The sequence below is a fragment of the Pseudochaenichthys georgianus genome, chromosome 1 (assembly GCF_902827115.2).
Source record: "Pseudochaenichthys georgianus chromosome 1, fPseGeo1.2, whole genome shotgun sequence".
In the NCBI taxonomy this organism is placed as follows: domain Eukaryota; kingdom Metazoa; phylum Chordata; class Actinopteri; order Perciformes; family Channichthyidae; genus Pseudochaenichthys; species Pseudochaenichthys georgianus.
The window spans coordinates 21134249-21162192 of NC_047503.1; the positions used below are offsets into that span (position 1 = coordinate 21134249).

Sequence of the window (27944 nt, forward strand, 5' to 3'; positions counted from 1 at the left end):
TTGGTACTCACTTTAGATCCTGGAAGGGTTCTGCTCTTACATGTGATGTCTCAACAGAATGGCTGAACACCACACCTTCATTCCCTAGAGAGGTTAAGAGTGGATGAAAGGAAGGAACATAAAACACATCAGTCTTTTGTGAGAGGCTGCACACTGTTGCATCATACCTTGGTTTCTTCGAGCTGAGGCAAACACTTACACTGTGATATGAACATAAATGCTCAGAGAAATGGATGGTACTGAAACAATGCAGTGTTTTTTGGGGAGAGTGCTGGTCCTGGCTTCTGCTAAGACCTAAGAAAGCATGTTTGAAATGCAGCACTGCTACAAATGTAATACTGCACATGAAAACAATACCCATTGGCAGGCCCACTGACAACAATGGCCACTTCTGTTTTCCTTTGAAACTGAAGCAATTTGAGTTTAATTCAAAGAGGACTTGTAGGGAGGAAGCAGACCACCATGAAAGTGCAGCTGTACCTCCAAAGGACTAAAACTTGGAAGCTGCTGTTGCTTTTTTAGCTGTGAAAAGCAGCTATATTGCGCTGAAGAGCTTACAAGCATACATTTTACACGTTACCCAGAGGAGCTGTATTTTGAAACATAAATGTCATAATATATATTGGTCACTGGGTACCAGTCTGTGTAAAGGGAAACGTTGACCAATGTACTGAACTGATTCTAAGGCAAGATTTCAGATGAGAAAAAATCCGAGGTTGTTTGTGATGGTATGCAGGAATGCATAGATGTTTGTGCATGGGCAGCTATTTGGCATAGTTATCCGAGTTGTCCCCAAGGCCCACATGTGTGTTGTGCAACTGTCTACAAAAGGAAAGAAGAAAAGAGAATATGTTCCCATTTCTCTCAACGATGATGGAGATGGCAGTTTAGAGTTTGAGTGTTGCTATGTTTGATTGCTGCTCTGTACAATGATGTTTTCTCACTAGCAAGCACAGGCCAAGTTTGTCCCAGCTCATTGTCTGAGATACTCTCCTAAGCACTGCGCTGAGAACATTAAATGTTTATGAGCTTGTCGAAGCCTTTTGGATAGCACCTGTGCAAAATACTCATGAAGAGTTTCAAAGCAAAAGCCAGGACACTAAAACCAACTTCATTCACACTGGGTTCGTATTGTCACAAAAGGAATTAAATCCTAAGCCTACTAGATTACACCTCACAAGCTTAAAACAATAATACAAATGTAAACAGTGGATATGATAGTTCCACTTGATATTATTGCATGAGGTGAATATATATGTTAACAGTGGCATTCTCTCCACTGTATATTTTCATATCTCTGACCTCCATTAAACAGTAAAATGATGGTAAGAGTCTTTCAGAGTGCCTCTAATGGACACATCTTCTGTATTACCATGGTCTGTCTCTGTGGATTTTGTATTTGTAGCTGTTTTTTTTGGTTGGGTACATTTGTATTTTGTAAATTCCTGAAAGACTACTGACATATTCAAACAAATGAGATGTGCCCACACAAACACACAGTTCCACTTGACATTCTCACTCACATTTAATTTGACAGAATGACTAAATTAGAGAAAACTGACAATGTAATGCACCACGACTTTTCGTTTCTCACTCTTGAGACTTTCTTTTCATTTTGCTTCAATTGTTTTGTTTCTCAATTTCCTCTGCAATTTTAAGCACCTCGTCTTGCTCTGACCTGTCATCCATCTGACTTTTTTCACGCCCCTTCTATCTCTGTTGCTCTTTCTTCTGTATCGCTCTCTTGTGCTAACCTTTTTTTAGCTTTTTCTTCTCTCGTTTTCAGCAATACTTGCTCTGATTGACCACCACAGTCTTGTTTGGCTGCACTTATCAAGAGCACTCTGTTTAACAGCTTACAGTGGGCGTATGTTATGTGAGCTGTGCGTCCTCAAGTAACCTTGTTCCACAAATTAGTCTGAGCCCACTGTTGGCCCCTTCTTAAATCATCGGTTCTTTTTGTAAACTCTGTTCATCATGAATGTGGAAAATTAGCATAGTGTGACTTCTGATGTATGTGGAACATTTTAATATTAATTCATGGTTTTTCCATGATTAGTTACATAGTTTAGGCAGCACTAGGTTATTACAATGTCATAAATATGATTATACGTCATATTTAGTTGCACAATTAATTTCAGTTGTCTGTGTGTCAGACAATGACCTTGACCCATTATGCCTTACGGAATAGCCTTTCAATTGATCCAACCTGCACAACATTTGAGTTGCCTTTAAAGATTCCCTGAAGAGTTTTCTTGTCAACAAACAAAAGCAAGGTTTACATTCAGTTTAATTCACCGGAATGCATTAAGTCTATCCTTTGGCTTTATTAAATGTGCTGGACATATTTCCGTCCTCATAAAACATGAAAAATCTGCGTACTTTAAATAAAAAATAGTTTGCATCCATGTTTATCTGAATTGTCTTCCCTGCACAATGCTGCATGTATTGGTGTTTACTGGCACCAGTGTATCGGTGGGATAGTGTGAAACCACGGACAGGACTGTGTTTTGTATCACAAGCAGGAGCCTACTACTGTAAGTAAGTCCACAGACGCACTTGTGGTGCAAAACTCCAAAGGGAAACATTTTTGGAAAAACAATCTGTATTAAATAAATAAAGCACCATTTTGTAATATTGTGTACAGTGCGTGTTACACTGTGCTTACCTGTGACTCTAAGTTTCTCGGTGCCGATGGTGATCTCCTCTTCGTCTGCGGAGAACAGAACCGTCTCTCCATCGGTGCTCCTCACCTCAAACCTCTGACACTGAGCCTCCACCATTTCTGAACCTGAGGAAAAGGGAGAGAGTGACAGGGGTACAGGGTTAAGATCTATAGCAGAGGAACATTCAAAGAACATAAAACGAGTCATCTTGTTGAGTTTATTTTTTATTTTGTTCCAAAGCTCCTTACAGAACCATCAGTGGTTTATCTTGGAAGACCACATACTTGAACTCTAATCCCCCTGAAGTGTTGTCTTTCTGTGAATGCAGTGCAACATTTGGAATACTAACATGATCCATGCTGTTGTGATACGTAATCAGTAGGGCCATATAGAAAAATGATTTAGTCTGTGGGGCAATTTCCCACGTGGAATAATCCCCAGAACAACAATGCTGGTTGAAACTACTTTCTTCTGAAGAATCAGTCGATATGGAAACTGTTGGCAGTGTGCTCTTTGGATTATTCAAAGTAAAGGAGGGCTGTTCCTGTAAAGGGAGTTATTCAATGCTTTAAGAACCAAGCACTGAATCCCATTAACTTACATTGTACTCCGGTTGCAGTATAGAAAAAAAAAATGAAACTGCATCGCTAGATAATACAAGAGGTGCATTTTTTTGTTACTTGAGTAAAGTGAAGGTTTTATACATAACTCATGGAAACAAGATGGTGGGAAGTTAGGTACTGTTATACACACGCTGTCAGTAAAGATACAGTGGAAGCTGAGACCTCAGACGTGAAATTAAACGAACAAAAGTCAGTCAGGTCTGCGTTGTGTATTCATAAAGTCCCTGTAAAACTTGTGCATAATAACTGTTCCCTTCATTTACATTTCAATTCATGATTGTGCCTTAAGGATAAATAGTATCCTTTGAAGAGAAATGCCTGGTGTGAAAAAGAAAATATAAAGCCTAAATTATACATTGAAAACAATATTTTGGACTAACTGCATAGTTTCTACCTCATGTGGAGGCACTCATACTGACACTGAGATATTTTGGTTGTCAGGTTCCTGTAAAAAATGAATTACCTATTCACAGTAACAGTATAAACACATTTACATTACATTTACAAAGTTCAAGGTTCAAACCCCACTGAAGTCAGCATGTCGTTGTGTCCCTGGGTGTTACATGCTCCCTTTTCTGTTGTCTTCTCTGGCCCTTTCTCATTTCTCGAACTCCCCTCCTCGACTCCCCTCCTCGACTCCTATCCTCGATACTTAGTCCCGCCCACAGGAGATGCGAGCGGAGGAGCCGAGGAGGCGAACCGAGGAGAGAGGAGGGGAAGCAGCAGGCGGTTAGAGAAATGAGAACTCCTCTCCTCTGAGCGGTCATTTTAAAGAGACGTCCATTAATGATGACAGGAGGCACAGCAGCCCTCTGTCTGATGGACAGATGTGTTCATGACCACTTCTATATTTACTTTGATTCATTCACAGTGCGGTGTCATGAGACAATAATGGCTACAGATGCGGACACACACACACACACATATGTATATATTTATATAAATATATACAATTTCAGAATCAAGCAGAGCACTCTCATAATAACGTAACACTATCAGAGACTAGTGCTGCGTACCTGGACTCACATTCAGGTTCAGGTCCGGACTCAAGTCCAGAGGTTCAGGTTCAGGTCCGGACTTATAAGTCCGGACCTGAACCCATGGCTTGTGTCAAGTTGTGTGACTAAAGTGAACTTATTGTGAGCTAATTATCAATTGAAAATTAACTCATAATCAACTAAAATTCAAACTCGTCAGGTGTATTGTGCTCCCTTCCAACTTGTGTCTACATTTATCTACAAAGTACAAATGTAAAAAAAATATTTTTTGCCACTTAGTCTACAAGTGACTTATGACAGCAACTACAGTGAACTACTACAAAGTGCAAACATTTATTTCATTTACCAAACTAAAGTAACCAAACAGTCCCTGAGCTGACTGAGCCTAAATCCCTAAAACGTTGCTGAAAGGTAGAGTGTAGAGTAGACCATACGCATTACACTGTTACACACCTACTATACAGTATAGGCTACACTGTAGTGACTGTACAGTCAGAGTGTACTGTACTGTCTGTACACCATGTCTTTTCTACAACTCTACATGTGTACATTATACAGTACATACTACATACATAGTGATGTACATACATACTGTTAGAAATTAAAATCAATGTTGATATGGCGTAATTTTGAATTAAATACACTATTTAATTTAAATCAATTTTATTCTGAAAAAAACGGAAGTTCACACTATTAACTTAATACTTTTATTCTGAAAAGTCTTCACTTCCGGTTAGCATTAGCATGTGGCGAAATGCTACGTTTTCAAACCGTGAATCGAAGGTGAAATTACATGTGATGTTGTACACTGAGCACACTGGGATTAGCACTCATTTATTGCCGCTGAATAACGTTTATCAGGGAATGTTTAAATAACCACAGAAACCAGAATATACGTAAGTGGTAGTTTTTTTGCGAGTCCAAGTACCGGTTCCCAACGTTCCGGTTTTAACCGGACTTGAACCGAAACTTTTTACAAGTCCAGTACCGGTTCGGCGTACCGGTACGCAGCACTATCAGAGACTGGATATATCCACCCCCCTCTCTGGTCGCTACAATGTGGAAAATAAATTACGGGCCAAAAGTGTTATTTACAAGTATTAAGGTGTGTTCACACCTGCCTTGTATACTCCGGTTGAATCGAACCCCGGTGCGTTTAGCCGCTTGATACGGTTCATTTGGGTCGGTGTGAACGCAGTCCGAGACCTCTGAAGTGAACTAAACAACCGGACTCTGGTCCGCTAAAATAGGTGGTCTCGTAGCGCTTGCTTGCGAACTCTGGAGCGGTTCATTGCTGGTGTGAACGCAGTCCGCACCAAAACATAGGAAGCACAGTATTTACGTGTCACAAGAACGCAGATATCTTCAAAAATCTTTAGCGAAAGAGTCTTTCAAGACATCCGCGGTTGTTTAGTTAAAGAGTAAAGCAGAATGAAGTGTTGAACAGTGACGTGTAAAGTAAAAATTCTCCGTCAGCTACATAAAAGTAAGAACACCTGTCGTCGGTGAAACTCCCTCCTCTGCAGACTGCAGAACGTCTCTCATGGATAAGCATGAAAAGAACACCGACAGGCTGATCAGGAGAGATGGGTCTGTCTGCAGACCGCAGCAAGGAGGCGTTTCCTATAGGGGCGTTTCCTAACTTTTTTTATCCAGCTGCTTTTATAAATCCTCGCAGAAGAAGTCATTGTTCTAGTGATGGGAATTCCGGCTCTTCTTGCTGAGCCGGATCATTTGGCTCACCAAGAAGAGCCGGCTCTTTCGGCTCCCAAAGGGCTCTTCAGTTTACCACATATTATATATTTTAATTAAATCAAATGTAGCGCTGTTTTGACTAATGATTTATATGTCTACACATATATCACTTAAATTATTCAAGACATCCTTTGTACTAAAGTATTCAAAAGTAAACATTACATGTTTAATATAAATTATTTGCTGTGGCCAATTGTTTTCATTGCATTTACAGACCCGTGTAACTCTCTGATACCACCAAATTAATGCATTGACTTGCTTGTAGAACCACGCTACACAAAACAGATGGCAACACCTATAAAAACTATTTAAAAAAAGGGGCTACTGTATCAACCTATATAAAGTATATAAATATAGTTTTTCTCCCTGCAGGAGAGGGGAGCGTGCTTTGAGATCAACTCAGCGGTCCAGACATATACATCATCGCTACGGCGACATATATTCAGTTGCCAGTTACTTTTGGCATTAGGGCAGGGATATCTTTCAAGGTTTGACATAATGAATTGTGCTACTTTTAAAGCAAGCAACGATGTTTTCAAATCTGTAATCAAAAAGCTCCTCAAAAACACTATAGAAGCAGTTCCTGCCGTTGTTACGTTAGTTCAAACAGTAACAACGGACTACTTTTCTTAGCGGATGCATGTCAATTTAAATCAATACAAAAAACTATTTTTTAAATCAATAAAATCTTTTTCTAAATCCATAAAAGCATTTCAATTATTATTGGGAGTCATGTCGTTACTTTGTTGAGAATGTGGCCATGTGTAATAAGCGGGATAATGTCCACATTACACATTGCATAATGTGCCTTCATGCCGATCTAGATCCCTCCGCAAAAACAAAACAAAAAACGTCTCGTTCGCGGGCGAGAGCCGGCTCCCGTCGTTCACTATAGGAAACGCCCCTATAGGAAACGCCCCTATAGGAAACGCCCCTATAGGAAACGCCTCCTTGCTGCGGTCTGCAGACAGACTCTATTGGATCAGGAGCCCGACGCGAAGCGGAGGGATCTAGATCGGCATGAAGGTGTTCTTTTCCTCATAATGACCGCGCTGCTGCACATTATCCCGCTTATTACATGGCCACATTCTCAACAAAGTAACGACATGACTCCCAATATTAATTGAAATGCTTTTGTGGATTTAGAAAATGATTTTATTGATTTAAAAAATAGTTGTAGCCTATGTATTTAAATGTACATGCATCCGCTAAGAAAAATAGTCCGTTGTTACTGTTTGAACTAACGTAGCAACGGCAGGAACTGCTTCGATAGCGTTTTTGAGGAACTTCATGATTACAGATTTGAAAAAATCGTTGCTTGCTTTAAAAGTAGCACAATTCATTATCTCAAACCTTGGGAAGTATCTAGATATCCCTGCCCTAATGCCAAAGTAACTGGCAACTGAATATGTCTCGCCGTCTGATGTCTATGTCTGGACCGCTGCGTAAAAAGGAGGGTTTCTGCCCGTTACTGCACCGCTGTTTTCTTGTCGCTCTTGTCTTGTCAGTTAGTTTCAGCCAAACTGTATACAGTCAACAAAGCCATGTAATAATGTTTTTTAACGGACGTTGTCTGATTATATAATCATATGTCTGTTGATCTCCAGACTAACAGCAGCATGAGAATAACCTGCCGAAAGTGCCGATGCTCCATGGCGGAGGCTCCGCTAGAAATTGCCGGGATTTGCGTTTGTACACCCTTAATGTCTGACCAATGGTTGAACAGCATTTCCGAGCACATGACTTGTGTTTAAAGTTTATAGTCCGTTTGAGTTTTGCCCGTGTGAACGCAAACCGAACCTTCTGAAAAATGAAACAATGTAACAAACTGTATTAGGTGTGAACACACCCTAAAAGTAAGCAGAGGACACCAAACCAACTGACACCTGTCTGTCCGCTGCATCTATGCACACACTGTACCACACACACCTACACCACACACACGCATATACAGCTCCTAAAACAGGCTACAGCCGTGGTGTAATTTATTGTGAAGCACTAAATGGTTTTAGAAAAATATCGACTCTTTGTTTGTAGATATCTACTAAACTAAAGCAAAAAGAGTAGGCCTGTTATACTGAGTGATATATATTATACACACTGCTCTGCTTTCTGCACGGACCTCACAGCTGTTCTCACTGTAAACATCGCGTCGCGATGAAAGCAGTTAATAAAATAATATCCAGGGGATGCATGCAGAGCTGTCATTGGCTGAGATAAGTCCGGCCGTGCGTCACGAGTCTTTGAAACATCTCTGTTGCCGGAAATGCATCCACGAAGCAGCCGTGGAGGACCGTGGAGGACCCATCAGTGTATCCTCGGTTATAGCTCCTCCAGAGAGCCTCCTCGACGCTCGATCCTCGAAGTGCATTTAGAGAAATGAGATGTCCTTCAACATGGCGCGCTGAAATTCATTTCCGGGTCACTACCGGAGGACCGAGGAGTCGAGGAGGGGGATTTGATGAAATGAGAAAGGGCCTCTGTCTATCTGCTGCGCAGGTACACCTGGTCCGCCCCTGGCTCCGCCTCCCCCATGTGTCCTAATTCCATTCAGCTGGGGATTTAAAAGGAGAAGCTGGAGGAGATCAGGAGTCTCTCTCTGTCCCTATGACGGAAGACTTTGTCCGTGAACATTATTCTCTCTGCTGTTTAGGATCTGTAGATCCCTTGTGTTACTTTGTCTATATGTGTACTCTGGAGGACCAGGTCGTTTTTGTGGCTTTATTTTACCCGCAGGTCTGTCCTCATCCTGTTGGACCTGTCTGCTGCATTCGACACGGTGAACCATCAGATCCTCCTTCACACTCTCCAAGAACTTGGAGTTTCAAGCTCTGCACTTTCCCTCCTCACCTCATACCTCAAAGACCGCACCTACAGGGTTACTTGGAGAGGGTCTGAGTCCGACCCTTGTCAATTAACTACAGGGGTCCCTCAGGGCTCTGTTCTTGGTCCTCTCCTCTTCTCCCTGTACACAAACTCGCTCGGATCTGTCATTAGACCGCATGGTTTTTCATACCACTGCTACGCTGACGACACCCAATTAATTCTGTCCTTTCCCCGCTCAGAGACCCAGGTCGTCGCACGCATCTCTGCTTGTTTAGCTGACATCTCTCAGTGGATGTCCGCTCATCATCTCAAGCTCAACCTTGACAAAACTGAAGTGCTTTTCCTTCCCGGGAAAAGATTGTCCCTCTCTTGAGCTAACTATCAACATCGGCCCCTCTGTTGTTTCCCCGACTCAGACTGCAAGGAATCTGGGTGTGATCCTAGATAACAACCTGTCGTTTACTGCAAACATCGCTGCTACAACCCGCTGCTGCAGATACACGCTTTTCAACATCAGGAAGATACGCCCCCAGCTGACCCAGAAATCGAAGCAGGTTCTGGTCCAGGCTCTCGTCACCTCACGCCTAGACTACTGCAACTCCCTCCTGGCTGGTCTACCTGCATGTGCCATCCGACCTCTGCAGCTCATTCAGAATGCAGCGGCTCGTCTGGTCTTCAACCTTCCAATAATTTCCCACACCACGCCGCTCCTCCGCTCCCTCCACTGGCTTCCGGTAACTGCTAGAATCCACTTCAAGACACTGGTACTTGCGTACCATGCTGCGAATGGATCTGGCCCTTCCTACATCCAGGACATGGTTAAACCGTACACCCCAGCACGTGCTCTACGCTCTGCATCAGCCAAACGGCTCGCTGCACCCTCGCTGCGAGGGGGACCCAAGTTCCCATCAGCAAAAACACGTGGGTTTGCTATCCTGGCTCCAAGATGGTGGAATGAGCTCCCCATTGAAATCAGGACCGCAGAAAGCTTACACACCTTCCGGCGCAGACTGAAAACTCATCTCTTTCGACTCCACTTCGAGCGATAGAATGACTAACAAAGAACTGCTAACAGAGCACTTATATACTAATAAAGGACTGGCTTATCTAAAGCCAGTTGAGTAGCACTTGAAACGATTGGCTCTTTGAAACCTGATGTTCTTATATGATTCTGTTTTCTTCAAGGTTGTGTCTTCCTGGTCGAATGTACTTATTGTAAGTCGCTTTGGATAAAAGCGTCAGCTAAATGCAATGTAATGTAATGTAATTTGTTAGGTCTCTGGGTAGCGGAGGGTATTTATTTATTATTTATGTGTATGTAGCAACAAGTCCTCCAACTCATACGACCAAATGGGTCGATTGTTTAAGCCCATATTACGACCAAATATGTCGTTTGTTCAAGCGCTTAATACGACCTATAATTACGTTTGAAAATTGTCGGCCTCGAGTGCTCCCGTTGAATGCAAACGTTACAGAGGGTTGTTTATTCACAAATAACCCTCTCTGTAAAATCCTAAATTGTAGGATAGTTTGGCCATTAAAACGCTTTATGATTAGATTTCTAGCGAGAAGTATATATTGTACTTTTAGAATCCACGTCCAGTCGATATGTAGGATCTATAGTTTGATAGATATTACGAAGATGATTTGAGATTTCGTCAGGAGAACGTGTATATGCGGCAAGCTTCCATGTAAAGTTACGGGTTGAAAACAGTATTTCCGGTCTCGCCGTTTTCATAATAAAACCAATGATCAAATGATTTAACAGTGATATCTGCACTACTCATCCACTAAAAAAACATCAGTTTATCCTAGGTAATTATACGACATTAATTGGTTTAAATTGTGTACAATGCTTTTGTGTTTTTCCCATAGGTTTTTCTCTTTCGATTCTGAGAGACACGTTTCTTTTTTCAGAGGTTTTGATAGGCTAAAATCACGCCGCAATGCACGTCGGGATATGGTGTTTATGTGATATGAAATCGGAAAACATTAAAAAAAATAATAATAATACTTTATTCCGAGTTTTCTTGCTTTTCTTTTTGAAAGTCATCACATAACGGCATTGTAATACACGGTTCGGCTGCATTAAATATGACATACCTGCCCTAGATATGTATTTATAGAGCCCTGATCAGAAGACCTTTTGACAAACTGGAAGAGATGCCGCCAAAACTGAATACGTGACGTGGACCATAAATATATCAACAATTAAACAACATCTTCCATTTCTTTTCACACAATACGTCTCCTTGCAGTATCAACACTAATTCGGCTGACTTTTATATTTGATCCAATTAGTAGATAGTCTGTATTTACACAGCTGACAGAAAGGGACTTTTTTGTAATTTTTAAAGATATTACTGATTTTCTGAACTACCTTTCCAACTCCTCATGCAGTTGACTGTTACAGGTCTATACAGGTTCATGGTACAATGCATAAGCTTCACATCGAGAGACTGAAACTGTAATTTCCTTTACCGTTCTGTTTTAAACTCACAATAAAGTGAATAGTCATATTATGTACGATATTATTAACTAGACCACTGGTCTAAACCGCACCTCCTAGTGGTTAAAGCACGTTATTGAATGTAGTTGTTGAATAAGTTATATTTATTTAGTTATTGATGAAAACATTTAAATATTAAGAGTAGCCTACATACAAAATAGGGGTCAATGATAGAAATATAGAATGGAAAATATCTAGAAGATACTGTAGTGATCTCTACAATAAAACAGTTTAGTGCAGGACGTCCAAAGATATTAACAGGAGGATGTGCAAAACAGACAAACTGATAAGGCTGAATTTTACTCAGGTGTAACTAAAGTCTGATTTAAGGGTTGTTTATATTTCACATCATTAATCAGAATCTGCAAAGTAACACAAATAAATGTAGTAGAGTAAAAATACCAGGTTAACCTCTGAACTGTAGTGGAGTAGAACAAAGTAGTACATGCTGCTATAACAAAAACATTTCCCAACTTGGGATCAATAAAGTATCTTATCTTAAGATGATCGATGGCTACTGCCATATTTGCTAAATGTGCATCTGAACCTTGACAAGTGCATGTTTCAGGCTTATCAATTAACAACAGACATAAGACCATAAGACACAGACATAAGACCAGCTGTCATGTGGTATTAATGCTGCCCATTATGGACACAAGCAATTTTCACCCATGTATTAATTATATGTTTTAAATTTGATAACACCAATGTGTTTTGTGTCCCCTAAACCTCCAGGGATGTATACAGTTTAATACTGGCAACTTCTAATTGTGGGAAATACGAAAACGTCTTTTAAAACTACATTTCCCAGTAGAGACGTGCCATAGAACATGTTGCGAAACACACAATAGCCAGCAAGTGTAATTCTGGGGGGGAGGGCCGGGCTGGACCCGTCCAAGTCCAGTTTTGGATAGTCTGGCGTGGTTCCATTCCATTTCAAAGAGCTTTGACGCTCAGCGTAACCTTGTCGCACTGCCACTCCAATATCCAATCACAGAGCTTGAGGGCTAATCACGGGGTTTGAAAAGCAAGGCGGATGTTGTAGTCCCAAACGATAGCTGGGGATTCTGGGTAGTGTAGTGTCTTCGGAAACTCTGTAGTGTCTAAACTCCGAAAAAACTATTTGTTTCTCCGAATCGAAGGTTAAAAACACAAAAGCATTGTACACAATTTAAACCAATCAATATTGTGTAATTAACAAGGATAAACTGATGTTTTTTAGTGGATGAGTAATGGAGATATCACTGCGTCATCATTTGACAGTGTGGGGAATACTTCCGGTTTTATTATGAAAACTTCGAGACCGGAAATACTGTTTTCACCCACGCTAACTTTACATGGAAGTTGCCCCATATACAGTACACGTTCTCCTGGCGAGACCTCAAATCATGTTCGTATATCTATCAAACTGTAGATCCTACACATCCACTGGACGTGGATTATAAAAGTACAATATACACTTCTCGCTAGAAATCTAATAAAAAAGCATTTTAATGGCCAAACTATTCCACAATTTAGGATTTTCCAGAGAGGGTTATTTGTGAATAAACGACCCTCCGGAGCGTTTGCAATCGACAGGAGCATGTTGTTTCTTACACGACCACTAGAGGCGCTACACTTTAAAACGTGTCTCTGGGTCGTATTTAGCTGCTGAACAATCGACCTATATGGTCGTTTTTTGTAGGAGGACAGGCTGGTCCCTAAGCACTCCTCTCCCTCCTCAAGCTGCAGATTGTGACCAATTCTTGATGTTTAGCTCGGATGACGGCGCGTATCGAACTGTTCTGATAAAAACGACTCTGTAGCTTGTTGTCTACCTTGTTATGATTGTAAAGTCATGTTGTTTGTATTTTTACAACGTTATGTTCATGAGTTAATGATCCGCGAAATTCGAATCTGTCAATAACTCAGCTCAGAGGGACATGCATGTCCCCTCGCTCTGAGTGTTCTCTTGAGGTGTCTTTCACTTATGTGAAACCCGTGCCTATTGCCAAGCACTGATGTTATATCTTTATATTTAAGGCCAAGCTCAAAGTAAAATCGATGAACCGCTCCATTGTTGTATTTACTGTGTTGCCGTAGCAGCCGAACTGACAAGGAAGTACATTGAGCTAAATGAAAAGTATTGCGAAATCTCGCAAAAGTATTGCGAGATCTCGCAAAGGGGTTTTGCGATATCTCGCTAAACATTTTTTTTATTTTTTTATTCTTCTCCATGTCCCCTAGGGCAGGGGTTTCCGCCTTCTGCCTGATCGAAGCTGTCACTCCGCTTTCTTTGCCTGTCATAGCCCCACTGCCTCATCTGAACACACACCCACACAACGAGACCAGTCAAGTCCATTTGAGATGATGTAGGCCTACTCATCTAAAACTTGGAAAATGTGTCTTCATGACGTCCTACCTTCAGTGCTTTGCAAAATAATATTTCCTCAACAAAGTTGTCTTCTGAAATAAATCTGATGTATGCAAGCAATTCTGCGACATTTGCTCGGTGCTCTCATCCAGCTGCAGAGCAAACATATTCACTAGCTCTCACTTGCTCCAAAAGATGAGCAGATTTTCACTCACAGTAGCGGCAGCTCGATTCTGATTGGCTTGAAGGGCGGTCGTGTGAAAAAATATGAAAATATTGGCATCAAAGGACACATAGATTGATAGATATGCAGTTATTAATAACGTAAAAAAAAAGAAAAAAAGATCAGACTTAAAAAAAAAAATTCTGTTTCCCTCAAACTTTGAGTGGCGCCCCCCCAGGGGGTCGGGGCCCCCACTTTGAAAAACACTGCCCTAGGGGGCTCCGTAGTATTGCATATGGATAAAAGCGTCTAACAAGTGACATGTAATATGTAATGAACAATGTGGAAAGTGTGTGTACTCGAAAATAGAGTAAGCAGAGAGAAAAGACGGAGTACAATTATTCTGTTTTTAAGGGTAACAATATCAACCCCTTTTTGCTTTAAAACAAATGTTGAAGAACAATAAGTTCCCTGCTTAATGTGTGCATGCACTCGGTACAAAGATGACAACGATGACAAATTAACAGTGGTCACTTTGGCAGTTTTCCTTTTGTTCCTTTTGTTCATATACCTTGCCCTTAATATTGTGATTTGGGCTGCGATGTGCTGCATGCCAACCCTGCTGAGCCAAACGCAAAGCCTCCCTCTCTCTATCTCCTTTCATCACTGCCCGGTCTTCCAGGCTATTGCAAATGTCAATTAGTAACCAAAAGTGCCATGTCAGTAAGAATCACATTTTATTAGCAGCAATCAATCTGGGATTAAGCTCTTTTTCTCAATTCTCTCTTACTGTCGTTTTCCGGTCTATCTTTCCCTCCTTAAGTCTCGTTCCACAACTGTGCGAAAAAAAACATTGACATTTGTTTTGTGTAAGGTGCACTTAAGCACTGTGAGTATGTGTGTTACACATGTAGCTAAGACTTGAATTTGACAGTTAAAGAGATGGGGGAAGTATAGAGACGGGGGAATGAAGTAAAGCAAAAGTTAGAAGGGGAGATGGAGCCGGTTTAAATGTAATATGTGCTTTGTTAGTTGATTTCTCAGACATCTAGTTAATTCTCTTTGACTGTTTAGCTCTCGTCCTATAATACAGCTTGCAGTGAAGATTTACAACATGGGTTCATGTCAGCATATTTCCAAAGATTTGTGTTTTATTCACATGTTTATTGTCTCCTAATCTTCTTGAAAGAGGTGTGTAAAAGATGCTACAAAAACATGAGGTAGGCAGCTTTACTGATAGTTAGGAAAATAAAGTTTGAGAATAATGGAGGTCTTTTACATTTAATACATTCTCACATGTACTGTAGATACAGATCGGCGGCATCAGACAAAGAGCTAAAAGACGAAGACAACATGAGATTGTTTATAATTGAGTGCCTATCTACTCAAGGAGGTAGGTGCTTATAAAATGCTTTTTTCTTTAATTACAGTTCATCTTGTCTTTGCACTGGGCTGTAATTTGTGATTACAAACAAATCCTGCCTATGGCTTAACGATAAATCAAAATGACCCTGGAAGGAAACAAATAATTGCCTGGAATGAACAAAAGCACTTTTGTTATCATACATGTATGTGTGCGCTCACACCAGCAGGAACAAGATGAGACAAAGTGGCCAGAAGTTATTTGTTTCAAATGATTGCTTTGAGTTAAGAACAGCAACACCTCCGCAGAGCTATTTTACTTCATGCAAATGAACAATTGTGCAGCGTAGCGATGGAAAATTAAACGGTAGATGTGTTCACTTCTTTTGAGTTTTGTTCTGATTGATGTGTCAGTCAGTAATCGTCTAAAAGAAAGGCTTTTTATAGCTGCAGTCATTTCAGAAATGTTTTGATAATGTCTTTTAGCACTGAGAACAGTGAGAAGAATAAAGCATGAAAAGCAAGGACCATCAAGGCTCTCTGCAGCACATCTAATGAAACGTAGACACTTTGAAATGTCAACTATATTGCGTTAAGTGTCTGCTGTCAAAGTACACGGTTGACACATTTAGTTGTCAACAACAAGAACATAGTTTTGCCTAATAATAACAATTTTATCTTTTTGGTTTCATCTTGTTAGCTTTTTGCAGGTAGCTAATGCTATTTCTGTGTAAATGAAGTGCTTGGATCAATTAATTTTCTCCCTCTCTCTCTGATGACACTAAAGTAATTATTCTGTCACCAATAACAGCAGGACCATTTTTAGGAAGACATGTTAATTGATGCACCATGGCAGGTGAATCCGTTCAGAAGTAATGGAAGGGTGGGTAAAGGATGAAGGGCATGGCTATTACCGCCTGGTTCTGTTGTGGCTGTAAAAGCTCAGCTAAAAAAGCTAAAGTTTCTATTAAGTGTTTAAGGGCATGTCAATGTCCTTTGTTTGGATGCTGAGGTGAAAAAGTGCTCCTAATACACATCTATAACTCAGGCCCCATTTACACGGGAACGCAAACGAAAATGAACCGAATTCGATATCAAAAAAGTATTCCGTTCACACGCAATCGGTTCAATACACGTGTCCGTTCACACGAGACCGCTCGACCCGCTGGAGAAGCTGTAGTACATATGCCAGGTCTGTAAGTGGCGCTGTACTTCCGCCACAAAATACACCAAAAGCAGCGAAGAAGACCCCCCCCCCCCCCCCGAGCATGGTTGCCCTTCTGTTTATTCTCCGCGGTGGATTGAGCAACATGTAGTTCATGTAGTTCTCCATGTCCACTTGTTGCTGATGGTTGTGGTAGAGGAGCTGTAGATTTTGCACTAACATCTGTAGCATGGTCAGTAGCAGTAGCTACTGACCATGCTACAGCAGTGAGCAGCAGAGGTGGGGAGAGGTGGGGGCTTCATCGTCATCAGGAAAATTATCGTCTAGGACGTACACACCCCCCCAGAGCGTGCCGTCCGCAGATCTACCCACCTTGGGACCCGTTATCGTTTGAGGGAACCGTTCTCATTCATAACACTCCGTTCGATGTCTCACTATGGGATGCGCCTCATCGCGGAGCAAACAGAAGCATCAATCTCATTACGGGGGCGTCCGCCGCAGAGACTGAGTCCCTCACCTTCACGGTCTGGGGCTCATCAATTGCGGCAGCCGCGGAACCGGATTCCCGCGCCATATCAGGCCGGGACCCGGTGGCGACAAAGGACGCGGGAATGGGGACCCACGCTATACCAAGCTGGGGCTCCCGGCTGGACCTCACCATGGTTTCACCCGCGGAGGATGTCCTAGAATTGGATTACCTGGAGGACGAAGAGGATGCCTCTGAGTTCCTCCTGTCTGATTTGGACGAGCAAGAAGACGACGTCTTCGTGTCACCAGCTCAGGCTGCAAAGCCGGGAGCGATAGCACACCAGCCCTGTCTCAGTATGGACCTATAAGCCGTGTGTCAGCGCGCTGCGGCCAGACTAGACATCCCATGGCCCGAAGTGGCCAAGGAGACCTCCAGGTCCCGTTACGAGGGAACACATTTTTCCCAAACAACGAGGACAAAGAGGCAACTCCTCCCGGTCTTCCCGGAGATGTTGGATGAGGTGTCGGTCTCGTGGAGAGACCGGCCCTTTAGCAACAAGGCCCCAATCCAGGGTGCCTCCTCCCTTGACTGTGACGGTATGGAGAGGCTCGGCCTGCTCCGCATACCGCCTATGGAACCGCTGGTGGCAGCCCACCTCCTACCGAGGATGGGCCCGTCACCAAGCAGGAACCCCACACTGCCAGCGAAGACGGACCGATTCCAGTCGACCATGACTGAACGGTCCTACAAAGCTGCAGCATTGTCGAACGTTTCCTCGATGCTAACCGCGTACCAAGCGGAGCTCTGTGAGGATCTGTCGAGCAATTCTGGACCGGCTACTCTGGACGAGATAGCCGCGGTCACAGACATTTGTCTCCGTGTCCAACGCTGCGCCGTCCAGGCCACAGGCAAGGTAATGGGGATCATGGTGGTGCAGGAAAGAGCTAGATGGCTCAACCTCACCAACCTCCCGGACCGGGAAAAGGAAGATGTGCTTGATATGCCCATCGTTCCCGAGGGGATTTTCGGCTCCGCTCTCGCTTCCATGCAGAGGAGGTGCGAGTCGAAAAAGAAGGAAGACGAGGCCCTCCACCTCTGTCTCCCTCGAAGGGTCCAGCCGCTGCCTCCGCAACAGCGGCCCTTCGCCCAAGCTGCTCCGAACCCTGCTGGGTCTAGAGTACCAGATCATCATGCTTCTGTTTGCTCCGCGATGAGGCGCATTCCATAGTGAGACATCTCACTTCATGTTACTCTGACAACTGGGGTTACGTAAGTAACCTATTGTTTCCGCGGTTCCTTTACGGCCTCGTGTGAGCGAATAGGCTATACGAAAGAGAAAAGTAGCAGATACAACCCGAACCGTATCCATGTAAACCTCAGTGTATTCCATCAAAAGTATTCCTTAACCAGCCCCTGATGGTCACTAAATTATTTTATAGGTCCCTTTCATCACCATTTTCAATTCATTCTGCTAGTTAGACAGGTCTTTGCCTCTGTTAGATAAACCCTTCTTATCTCCTTTTCTTGCATCTGAAGTTCTGAATAGGGTGAAACACAAGAGATAATGTATTAAACTTTCATATACTTCAAAAGGAATCTGAGTTCTCCAATTTGTATTATGTAATTAACGAAGCAGGAGATAACAATCGTGCCTGTGTAACTTTTTACTACGGCACATTAAGGTTTTGAGGCCGTAATAAATGGGTTTGCTATTGCCGTAACAGCTAGCCTGTATTTTTAATTCAAGCCTTTAAATTAGCAATGATGGGATATGATGCAAGGACACTGTTAAAAGTGTTGGGGGTAGGTACAAGTACAAAGAGCAGAGCAAAGCTATGTAAACACTGCTTGCGTAGTTGATTTTCCCAAACAAGTCAAGATACATTTGAATTCAAATCAGCTTCAATGCGCTGTGTGATTATGCATCCCCACCACCCTCACCTTTCTTCTGTTCTGCATTGAGAGATCACACGAGTGCTTAAAACAGTTTGTGACATGTATGTAATCTAAATATGTGTTCTCTCTGTGCGTGTCCAGCCTGGAGTACTTGGGAACTTCCCAGGCCATGTGTATTTGCATAATGTGAATGTTAATATACTGTTTAGCGAATAAACACTTCTTAACTAAGGCAGTTTTGTCTTTTGGCTATGAAGAGAATGTCGACTACATTTTGCCTCATTTAAATCATGCTGTACTTTTCCTTAGGTCAAAATTAAGGCAATATGCTAAATGTAGCAAAAAAGCGTTTATGTGAAAGATGAGGTTATATAACTCAAACACTTGTGCCCATGCACTGTTGGTTGGGGAGTTTTTAAAAACTGATGTATCTGTCTGTTTTAAATGCTATGTTTTGAATGCTAAACGATAGTTAAACATTTTAGGGTTCAACAGATTTATTTTGAAACATTTAAACATATCGTGCCATAGTACCTTCTTAATGGGAAAATGGCTTTTTACAGACCAATATTGATTCAAATAATTACATTCATGCAACTGTGAAAACATTTGTATATTTGCATATTCATATTCTGTTGCTTGTCCAGTGTGGATTCTAACAGACAAATAGAAATGACGCAATTTTACATTATGTGTTGTCAGAATATGTGTGTGTGTCTGTTTATGTGTAAAATGCATTGAGTGCCATGGGCATGAATTAATCATCAGCCAGTTTACCAGATGCTGTGCTACATCATTTAGAGATGCAACTAGGCTTGCAAGTGCCTTGGTCTCTGTGCCTAGACATAGAAACAGTTTTTTAGCACACATGATTAGTTACAACTGGACATACGTAGGTGTGCTCCGAGGAACCTGGGGCAGGCACGAGTCTATGTTCTTTGAAAAACATGTTTGTGTCAATTTAACCCTAACGGCAAACTCGGTCTTAGATTATATTGGCATTAAGCCTCTTGTGGCTATGCTCCAATGATCAACCACTACATACAATTTAAAGTGTTAAGTATATATGCATATCAGTGTATGTGATTATCTGTGTGTGTATTCATTATAATAATGTGACAAAGTAGTACATTTAAATTGTGATTGCAATACACACAAGCTTTACTAGTGAAAATCCCAGACTGTTATTGTATGTGTACTATCGCAAAATAACTTTATGTCAGGTGAATCATTTTGGCTTCGACTGGATTTCACTCACTAAACTTCCTGATTAGTTATTCAAACATGACAAGACTTATCTGCGGATTAGGATGAGTCAGGAGTCAGGATGATATGCTTATCAGTTCCCCTCCTGTCTAGAATGTCAAATGTAATGAATATTCAAAAGCCAGTGGGCTCTTTTGTGTGTTCTGCAAGGAAATATGTTCCTAAGGGGGAATTTGTGCAAACACACATTACGCAAGATATGGCACATGTGTAGACATATTAAATGAAATGTTGAGTAAAATGTTTCTTCATCCTCTACTTGGAAATATTAACACATCATTCCCACTGAGCGAACGATTGGTTGCTTTTGGTTCCACATTAGCAAGGAAACAAGGACAAGGGTTCAAATATTACAATTGAACGGCCAATAAACCAACTGTCTTTCCATTGATGTGAAGAAGGGCGATGTTCACATGCCAAAATATAAAAAAAATGATGTTCCCTCTCATGAAAAACTTACCTAATGCTGGATGCATAAATTAACCTTTATGTTTTATTCATTGTTTGGGTGTTACTTGTTATGGGCCCCTGACTATAAACACACTCTAAAAGTCAACCGAAATGGAAAGTGTAATCTCTTGCAACCTCAAATGTTCCAGACAGTAACCGTCAGCAGCTTTTATTTACTCCATAGGCTAAGTTTAGTACCGGAGCTTTGATTTTTCTCAAAGGTGAGACTATTTCGAAATCAATAATTACTTCACCAACGAGTTACTAACAACACAGGCTTCTGCACTTTAATTCTGTCAGTGGAGGAGACTGAGCTATTAAAGTCCTATTTCATTCAATGTTACTATTATTCAGCTGAGAATAGTAGTATTGCAATATCTTCTTCTCTTGACCACACTGTGCCAGGGAAGGTAGACTTGGCTTTTGACATGTTCTGCTTCAAAACATTGTTTGAAATTAACATATTAAGGACTTTTTATACTGCCACTTGGTAATATACATTTTAATCAGGCCATGTGAGTGTTTATATAATGGAATTGCCCACAGTGCTTGCCAGAAACTCGGCTATGTAACCCTCCTTCCTCATGCACATGAAACACCAAAACCCGACACTTGAGTGTCACCTTGTGAGCCCACTTGGTGCAACAGGAGTTGAAAGAGAGCCACTGTAACTTTGAGATAAGGGCTAAACAGGACTGTTTCAAGGAGCAAGAAAATAATAGGCATATAAGAAGGCCAAAGATAAAAGCAACTGCATTATTTTGGCCCTTTGAAAGCAAACAGCTTGCAACATGGCCATGATGCAACAGCAGGAAACAACAGGGTCACCACACTGTTGTGTTTCTAGCTGTCAAAGAAAGAGACGGGCCCTCTGCTGCACCAAAGCACACCTTTAATCTCCTCAAGGTGTTTCTCAAAAGTAACAGACAAAGATAAATGAGGTAAAATAAGTGGAGACAAGACTGGAATACTGCGGAGAAGGAGGAAACTGCGTTGCAATGCACTTTTTAATGCAACTTTGGAATTTGTCAGAAGTGGGGGAGGGTGAGATTTATGTACTGAGGGACACAAATTATTTATTTAGAGTTGATTACACTCATTAATATAGTAAGGGAGGAGAGAAAGAGACAGAGGGAGAGATAAATGAGTGCTGTTTGTCACGTACATTAATCACCCTGATCTCTGGAGTCAGGGCTGTGGGATGGAGGGAAGATGAAATAGTGGAAGGTGCAGATGAAAAGACAGGCAAAGCTTGAGCCATGCGGCTCTTCATATTCATACATAATCTAATGCCCAGAACATAATTAATAACTGCTGTTGCCGTTAACATAATAAGTGATATTGCTAGGGCCTACTTTCAATGAAAACATGGAAACCTTATTTGGTCAATTACATTTGATTTAAAATTCTGGTCTTTATACCTTATTAATTGTATATTAATTGTCCTTAAAAGTAAATCTAGTTAATGTGATTCAACTGAGTGTACTATTATGAAATAAACCTTTTTTCATTATTCTAAAGGAAAATCCCAAATTGCAGTTTTGAGAAAACGTGAAAGTTAGAGCAAAAAAAGAAAGTAAAGCAAAAAAAGAAAGTAAAGCAAAACCAATGGGTACTTTAAAAAGGAGGGTGAAAAAAAGGTCGGGGTAATGCTTTCTGTTGACAGCTGATGGTTGAGGTGTGTATCGGTAAGTGTTGGTAGTTATAATGAATAATATGCATTATGAATGCATTATAATTTACTATGAATGCCCTTAGAATGCAGTATAGATATGGTCTTCATAGAAAGTGTTACCAATGCGAGGCACTGTTCAATTTTGACAAAATGAAGTATGATCTTATTGATCTGATCTATCAAATAACTATGAACACAATGTGGATATAGAAGAGAGCTATGATGTTCATGGCTACAGAGCAGCACACAGCACGTACAGCATGAATAATAGAATATTAAACTGAAAGCCAACAAAACATAAAAACAACCTTTGGCCTCTCGTTAGAGACTTCAGCTGAGCATGTAGTACACTCATCAACACACATAGAGATCATCTCTGTGCAGCTGGACTCTCCTTTTACTGTACATTGATCTGCGATTTCTGCAGTGAAATTGTGTAATTGTGAGTTTAACATGAATAATGTACTCAAGTGGCTCAAAGCAAGAGAATGCTTTTTTCTAGTGAATTTGAAAAAGCACAAATGTTGATTTATGTGCCTACTGTACACATACTTTCACCTGATGCTGGTCTGAGATCAGAATTTCAGTGAGGAACAACTACAGCCTACATTGATACATTGGACATGAGTTGCCTTTGATGTATACTTCACAGTACACAAGTATGAAGGACTACTAGAGGGAATGTTGGAAATACATTGCATTGCTTGCTAGACCATAAAATCCTAATTTACCAAAGTAGGCTTCACTGTACTGGTCAGTTGAACTGACACACAAACAAGAAAGAAAGAAAAGAAAAGATAACAGTGTGCCGGCATGAAATAAGTATAAAAGGAACTGCGCCACATGTCAGTAATTTCATTAATAACTTAATGGATTAATATAAACCATTCACTGAGCTGGCAACTTCCAAAGTGAGCAGGCCAAGCGAGTCACATTGTGACATGTCGCTCATTAGGCTGCACGTCTCTCCATGGGATCAGAAAGAAAACTTGCCGCAAGCAAGAATGTTCCTCATTCATGTTGCCAGTAAGTCTGTATGCTTCTCAAGCCTTTAGGCAAACCCCAGTCCCAGACCCAATCATGCTATACTATATCACGTGACTTGGGAACAAGACATCATCAAAAGGTTTTACTTTCACAAGCACAATAGATCATCTGGAGGTGTTTCCCTTGTTATAAAAGTTGAAGAACTTGTGGCCCGGGGTATATCTGATTTAAAGGCTTTGTAGGGACGTGCATGCCTCTGTGAACATAATTACATTAATATCCCAAAGTCATGGTGAATGCAAGCTGCAAGAGATAATAATGCTGCACTTAAAATTGACAGAGTGAGTCTTAACAGACATTTTATTAATTTACCTTTTGCATTTGCAATAAAAACATAGTGCCAACTAACAGTAGCTTCTTTTAGGCAGCGTGATGCTCACATTAAATGGTTTTTGCACAGCATAGATAATGTAAGATTTAAATGAAATAATACATTTTCCTCCACTCTTTTATTACTCCGTAGCTCGTTAAAACAGAGATTACTTACTTGAACATATTCCATTGTTTGCATAAATTGCAATATCAACCCAGTGCCTACAATGTGAACGCAACATGGCAACATGCCTAAGGGGATGTAGTGGTGTACAAGATCGAACGCAAGTCTAGAGAGGAGTTGTGGCATTTTACTCTTTATTTAAAATTCACACAGTTATAAATGTTTGCTTTTCAAACATGCCTTAAGGGATATTGAGTCATTGTCCGACCTTGTGGCAGATTCTTCAACCACGGTGCACTCTGCATTATTTTAACACAGACAATGCATAAAGAGAAAATGCTATTCAACATTATTAGTGTGTCACAAAGAAAACATTTTGTGAGCTCGAACTATTGTTGATTGACAACTTCCTAACACTCACACTTTATCATAAGTGGCAAATACTAACCAATCACCTTGTTGATTAGCATCAAGAGCAAGTGGGTTTGTTTGTTTGTTTGTTTGGTTGGATGGATGGTGGAAACATTTATTACATGGAAGAGAACATAAACGCCTTTCTTGCTTTCTGACAATGTCATTTTATAATTTGAGGTCGGATGGTTTGGTAGAGAATTACAGTACAATGTTGCTTTATAGCAAACAATACAACAGATGTTTTCCTTATCCTTGCAATACAACTCCACGCTCATAAAGACACACAAAGTCTTTCTTAGTGCCTGAAGGGGACAGTAATCTTATTTGACTTGCGTCACCACAACAACAGCAGCATTTTAATGAGGTTTTAATAACCTTTTATTAAACGCAGAAAAATGTGATGAGATGGTTATTGTTCAGGGCCATATAACTCCTTGCAGCATAAACATTAAAATAATATTGTAACCTTCACAATGTTCATTCATGAACAGAAATACACTTTATCAACGGATAAAACAACACCACCACCAAGCCAAACTACACCTGCTAATACAAATCACCACCTTTAGGCAAAGATAAAATGTCTTTGGGTTTAAACTGTACTCAGTTGCACTATATTGTCTGTTATCTTGTGTTACATGCTCCCTTTTCTGTTGTCTTCTCTGTCTCTCTGCTGCGCAGGTACACCTGGTCCGCCCCTGGCTCCACCTCCCCCAGTTCCTAATTCCATTCAGCTGGGGACTTAAAAGGGGAAGCTGGAGGAGAAGAGGTCTCTTCCCCGATCCTGATGTCGGAAGACACTGTTCGGGAACAATCTAGCTGGTGTTTCGGATCTGTAGCTGCTGTGTGTTGTTACATTTAAACTTGTGTGTTCTGGAGGATCTGATAGCATCGTTTTTTCGCGGCTTTGTTTCACCCGTAGTGACTTGTTAGACTTTTGGGTAGGGGAGGGACGTCTAGGTCCTACGGCCCGTGGTGTGGCTGGCCCAAGGCACCCTTCTGCTTTTGTTTGTTTCTGCCAGTCTTCCAGACCTCGTTCTTTTGCCGGTTGGCCTATGTGTATTACGGCTGTAACCCACCAATAAATGGTCGCCGCTAAGTGCTGAATGTTTGGTGTGTTTTCTTTTATGTTGCGGGTCTCCCCACGAGCCACTACCACTGAGTAGAGGGCGGGTCGTAACATATGGGGGATCTTCCGGGATGCTGTCTCGGGCAGGTGCCGGTGTGGTGAGTAGTGTTTCTTTTGTGGAATGGCCCTTGACAGCATATGTTTTTGTTTGTTTCTGTGCAGTGTAGAGTTGCCTAAGTAGCCTGCCTGGTTACTGGTTTTAGGGTAGGTTTAGGGTGAGTTTCAACATGTAGATATGGATTTTCACTTGGAGGTGTTTGTTAGTAACCTAACTCGGGGGAAGTTGGATGCATGTAACAAACATCAACTTGAGCTAATCGCAGGCAGGTTTGACGTTGCGTTTAGTAAGCAAAACAAGTCATTAAGGAACAGCTGTTGGCTGCGCTGGTAGAGCAGGAAGTTTCGGAGGAGGAAGTGGGCATTGGTTGTTTTCCCAAAGACGAGGAGACAGAGGTCTCTCCGACAATGAGTGAGCTTCAACTTCAGCTGGAGTTACGCAAGCTCATGATTAGAGAGAAGGAGATTGACAATAACCTGAGAGAGAAGGAGATTGACTGTAACCTCGAAATAAGGAAGCTAATCGTATGTTACGTTTGAAGGAGCTGGAGCTGACGACATTGTCGCGCCAGACTCAGCAGTTGGACTCGGCACAATCTCACGACTTTGACGGGGGTAGATATACTCGATTAATCCCAGTGTTTCACGAGAGAGATGTTGATAATTATTTTGTCTTTTTTGAACGGGTAGCAACCACATTGAAATGGCCTACTACATGTGGACCGTTATGCTGCAGTGCGTTCTTACGGGTAAAGCACAGGAGGTGTATGCTGCATTATCTGAGGAGGTTAGCCTGGATTATGAGCAGGTAAAAACTGCAATTCTGCACGCCTATGAGCTGGTGCCAGAGGCATACCGTCAGAGGTTCCGTCGTTTAAAAAAAAAGATTGTCAGTGTTACAGGCTTGGCCTGTCACTTTAAGAGTAGCAGCCGCAAGGGGTTGTGGGTTTTGGAGTCTCTGTGTGTGTGAAATGTGATGGCCAAGGCGAAGTGCGGGGTTATGGAGAGAGAGACGAAAGTATAGAGAAAGTGGTCAGTAAAGGAATAGTATCTTGTCTGTATGTATGTAATACAGTGTCAATATAGCTTGAAGAACGTGAATAAACGGAGGTTCTTCCCACGGCACCCGAACGCCTCGTTTCCTTCCTTTTTCCCCTCGAAATGTCTGGGCAGCTGGTTACCGGCTGACAACGAGCCAAGTCAGAAACCACCGTTGTGTATTCGAAACTACGGTTTCGGTGCCGAGATACCGTTAATAGTAAAAAGGTAACATCAGGCTTATGTGGAGTTCGCCCGTGAGAAAGAGGTTCTGTTTGAACGATGGTGCTCGTCGGCGGGGGTAAAATCTCTAGAGGACCTAAAAACCTTGTTACTCATGGAATAATTAAAAAACTGTTTACCTGACAGAGTGGCCACATATCTTAATGAGCAAAAACCCGTAAGACTGTCTGATGCTGCGGTTTTGGCTGACGAGTATGTTCTTACTCACAAGTCTGTCTTCAGTGAGAGGGGTAGGGCACAGGCCCGGTTTGTGGACAACAACATCAGGGTAACCCCAGTCTCCACTAACGTGCCATGGCAGTCCAGCAGGCCAGGAAATGTTGAGGAAAAACTGGGGGGAGGTGAATTGGGGACCTAGGGATAGCCCAGTGTGTTATTTCTGGTCACAGGTCCGGTAGCTGTCGGGGTTCGGCCATGTCTTCCCATTGAAGGGGTAGATTTGGTCTTGGGGAATGATTTAGCCGGTGGCAGAGTGCTCGTTAAGCCGGGGGTGAATACGGTTGCAGTCACCCGCGACAGTTTTACTGCTACGGGATTGGACAGACCGATCAGGGACCCTCCATCGTGGCGTGAGTGTGAGAAATCAGGTACGATGAGCCCCCGGGGCAGTTCTTAACCCTGTCGCTGCCTGTGTGGTGGCACTGTCCAGTGCTAAAAGTGACAGCCCTATCGCTGCGGAGACTCTGTTGAATATTGAGTCTCATTTAGAACACTTGCCTGATGCGCACTTGCGCAGCGTGCAGATGTGTTGGAACTGATCGTGAAGTAGAGCGCCCTGTGTCATACCGCTCCAAGAAATTCAATCCCCACCAGCGGGTGTGTTCCATTGTTGGTTCCACCATCGAAAAGGAAGCACTGGCTATGGTTCTGGCTTTGAACCACTTTGAGGTGTCACTGTTCTTACCAATCACAGCCCCCTTGTGGGTTTTTTTTGCAGAGGGTGCGTGACACAAGTCAAGGATTGATGTGGTGGAGTATTTGTATGCATTGTCGCGCTTAGAAAGATGTCTCAGTGGTTGTGATTGTTTTTTTATTGTGTGTTTTGACTGGTATTTTCTTGTTCAGTGTGTGGTCTGAGTGGTATGTGAAGACAAGCATAGTCGTGAGCGCGTCTGTCAACTGAGTTCATTGTTGTGATTGTTTTGGTTAAAAAAAAAATCACTAACTCATGGTGGGGGTGTTACGTGCTCCCTTTTCTGTTGTCTTCTCTGTCTCTCTGCTGCGCAGGTACACCTGGTCTGCCCCTGGCTCCGCCTCCCCCAATTCCTAATTCCATTCAGCTGGGGACTTAAAAGGGGAAGCTGGAGGAGAAGAGGTCTCTCCCCCGATCCTGATGCCGGAAGACACTGTTCGGGAACAATCTAGCTGGTGTTTCGGATCTGTAGCTGCTGTGTGTTGTTACAT

The 27944-nt window shown here is 41.9% G+C and overlaps 1 protein-coding gene across 1 annotated transcript in view; it reads right to left on the reverse strand.

The window, feature by feature from the left end:
• Nucleotides 1–27944, reverse strand: part of LOC117440777 (zeta-sarcoglycan) — a 568571-nt gene that overhangs the window by 94526 nt on the left and 446101 nt on the right. The window contains exons 5-6 of the mRNA XM_034077045.1: nt 2669–2791; nt 12–84 (exon numbers count right to left, since the gene is read on the reverse strand). Coding sequence (XP_033932936.1) covers nt 12–84; nt 2669–2791 — 196 coding nt within the window. The remainder of the gene's footprint in view (nt 1–11; nt 85–2668; nt 2792–27944) is intronic.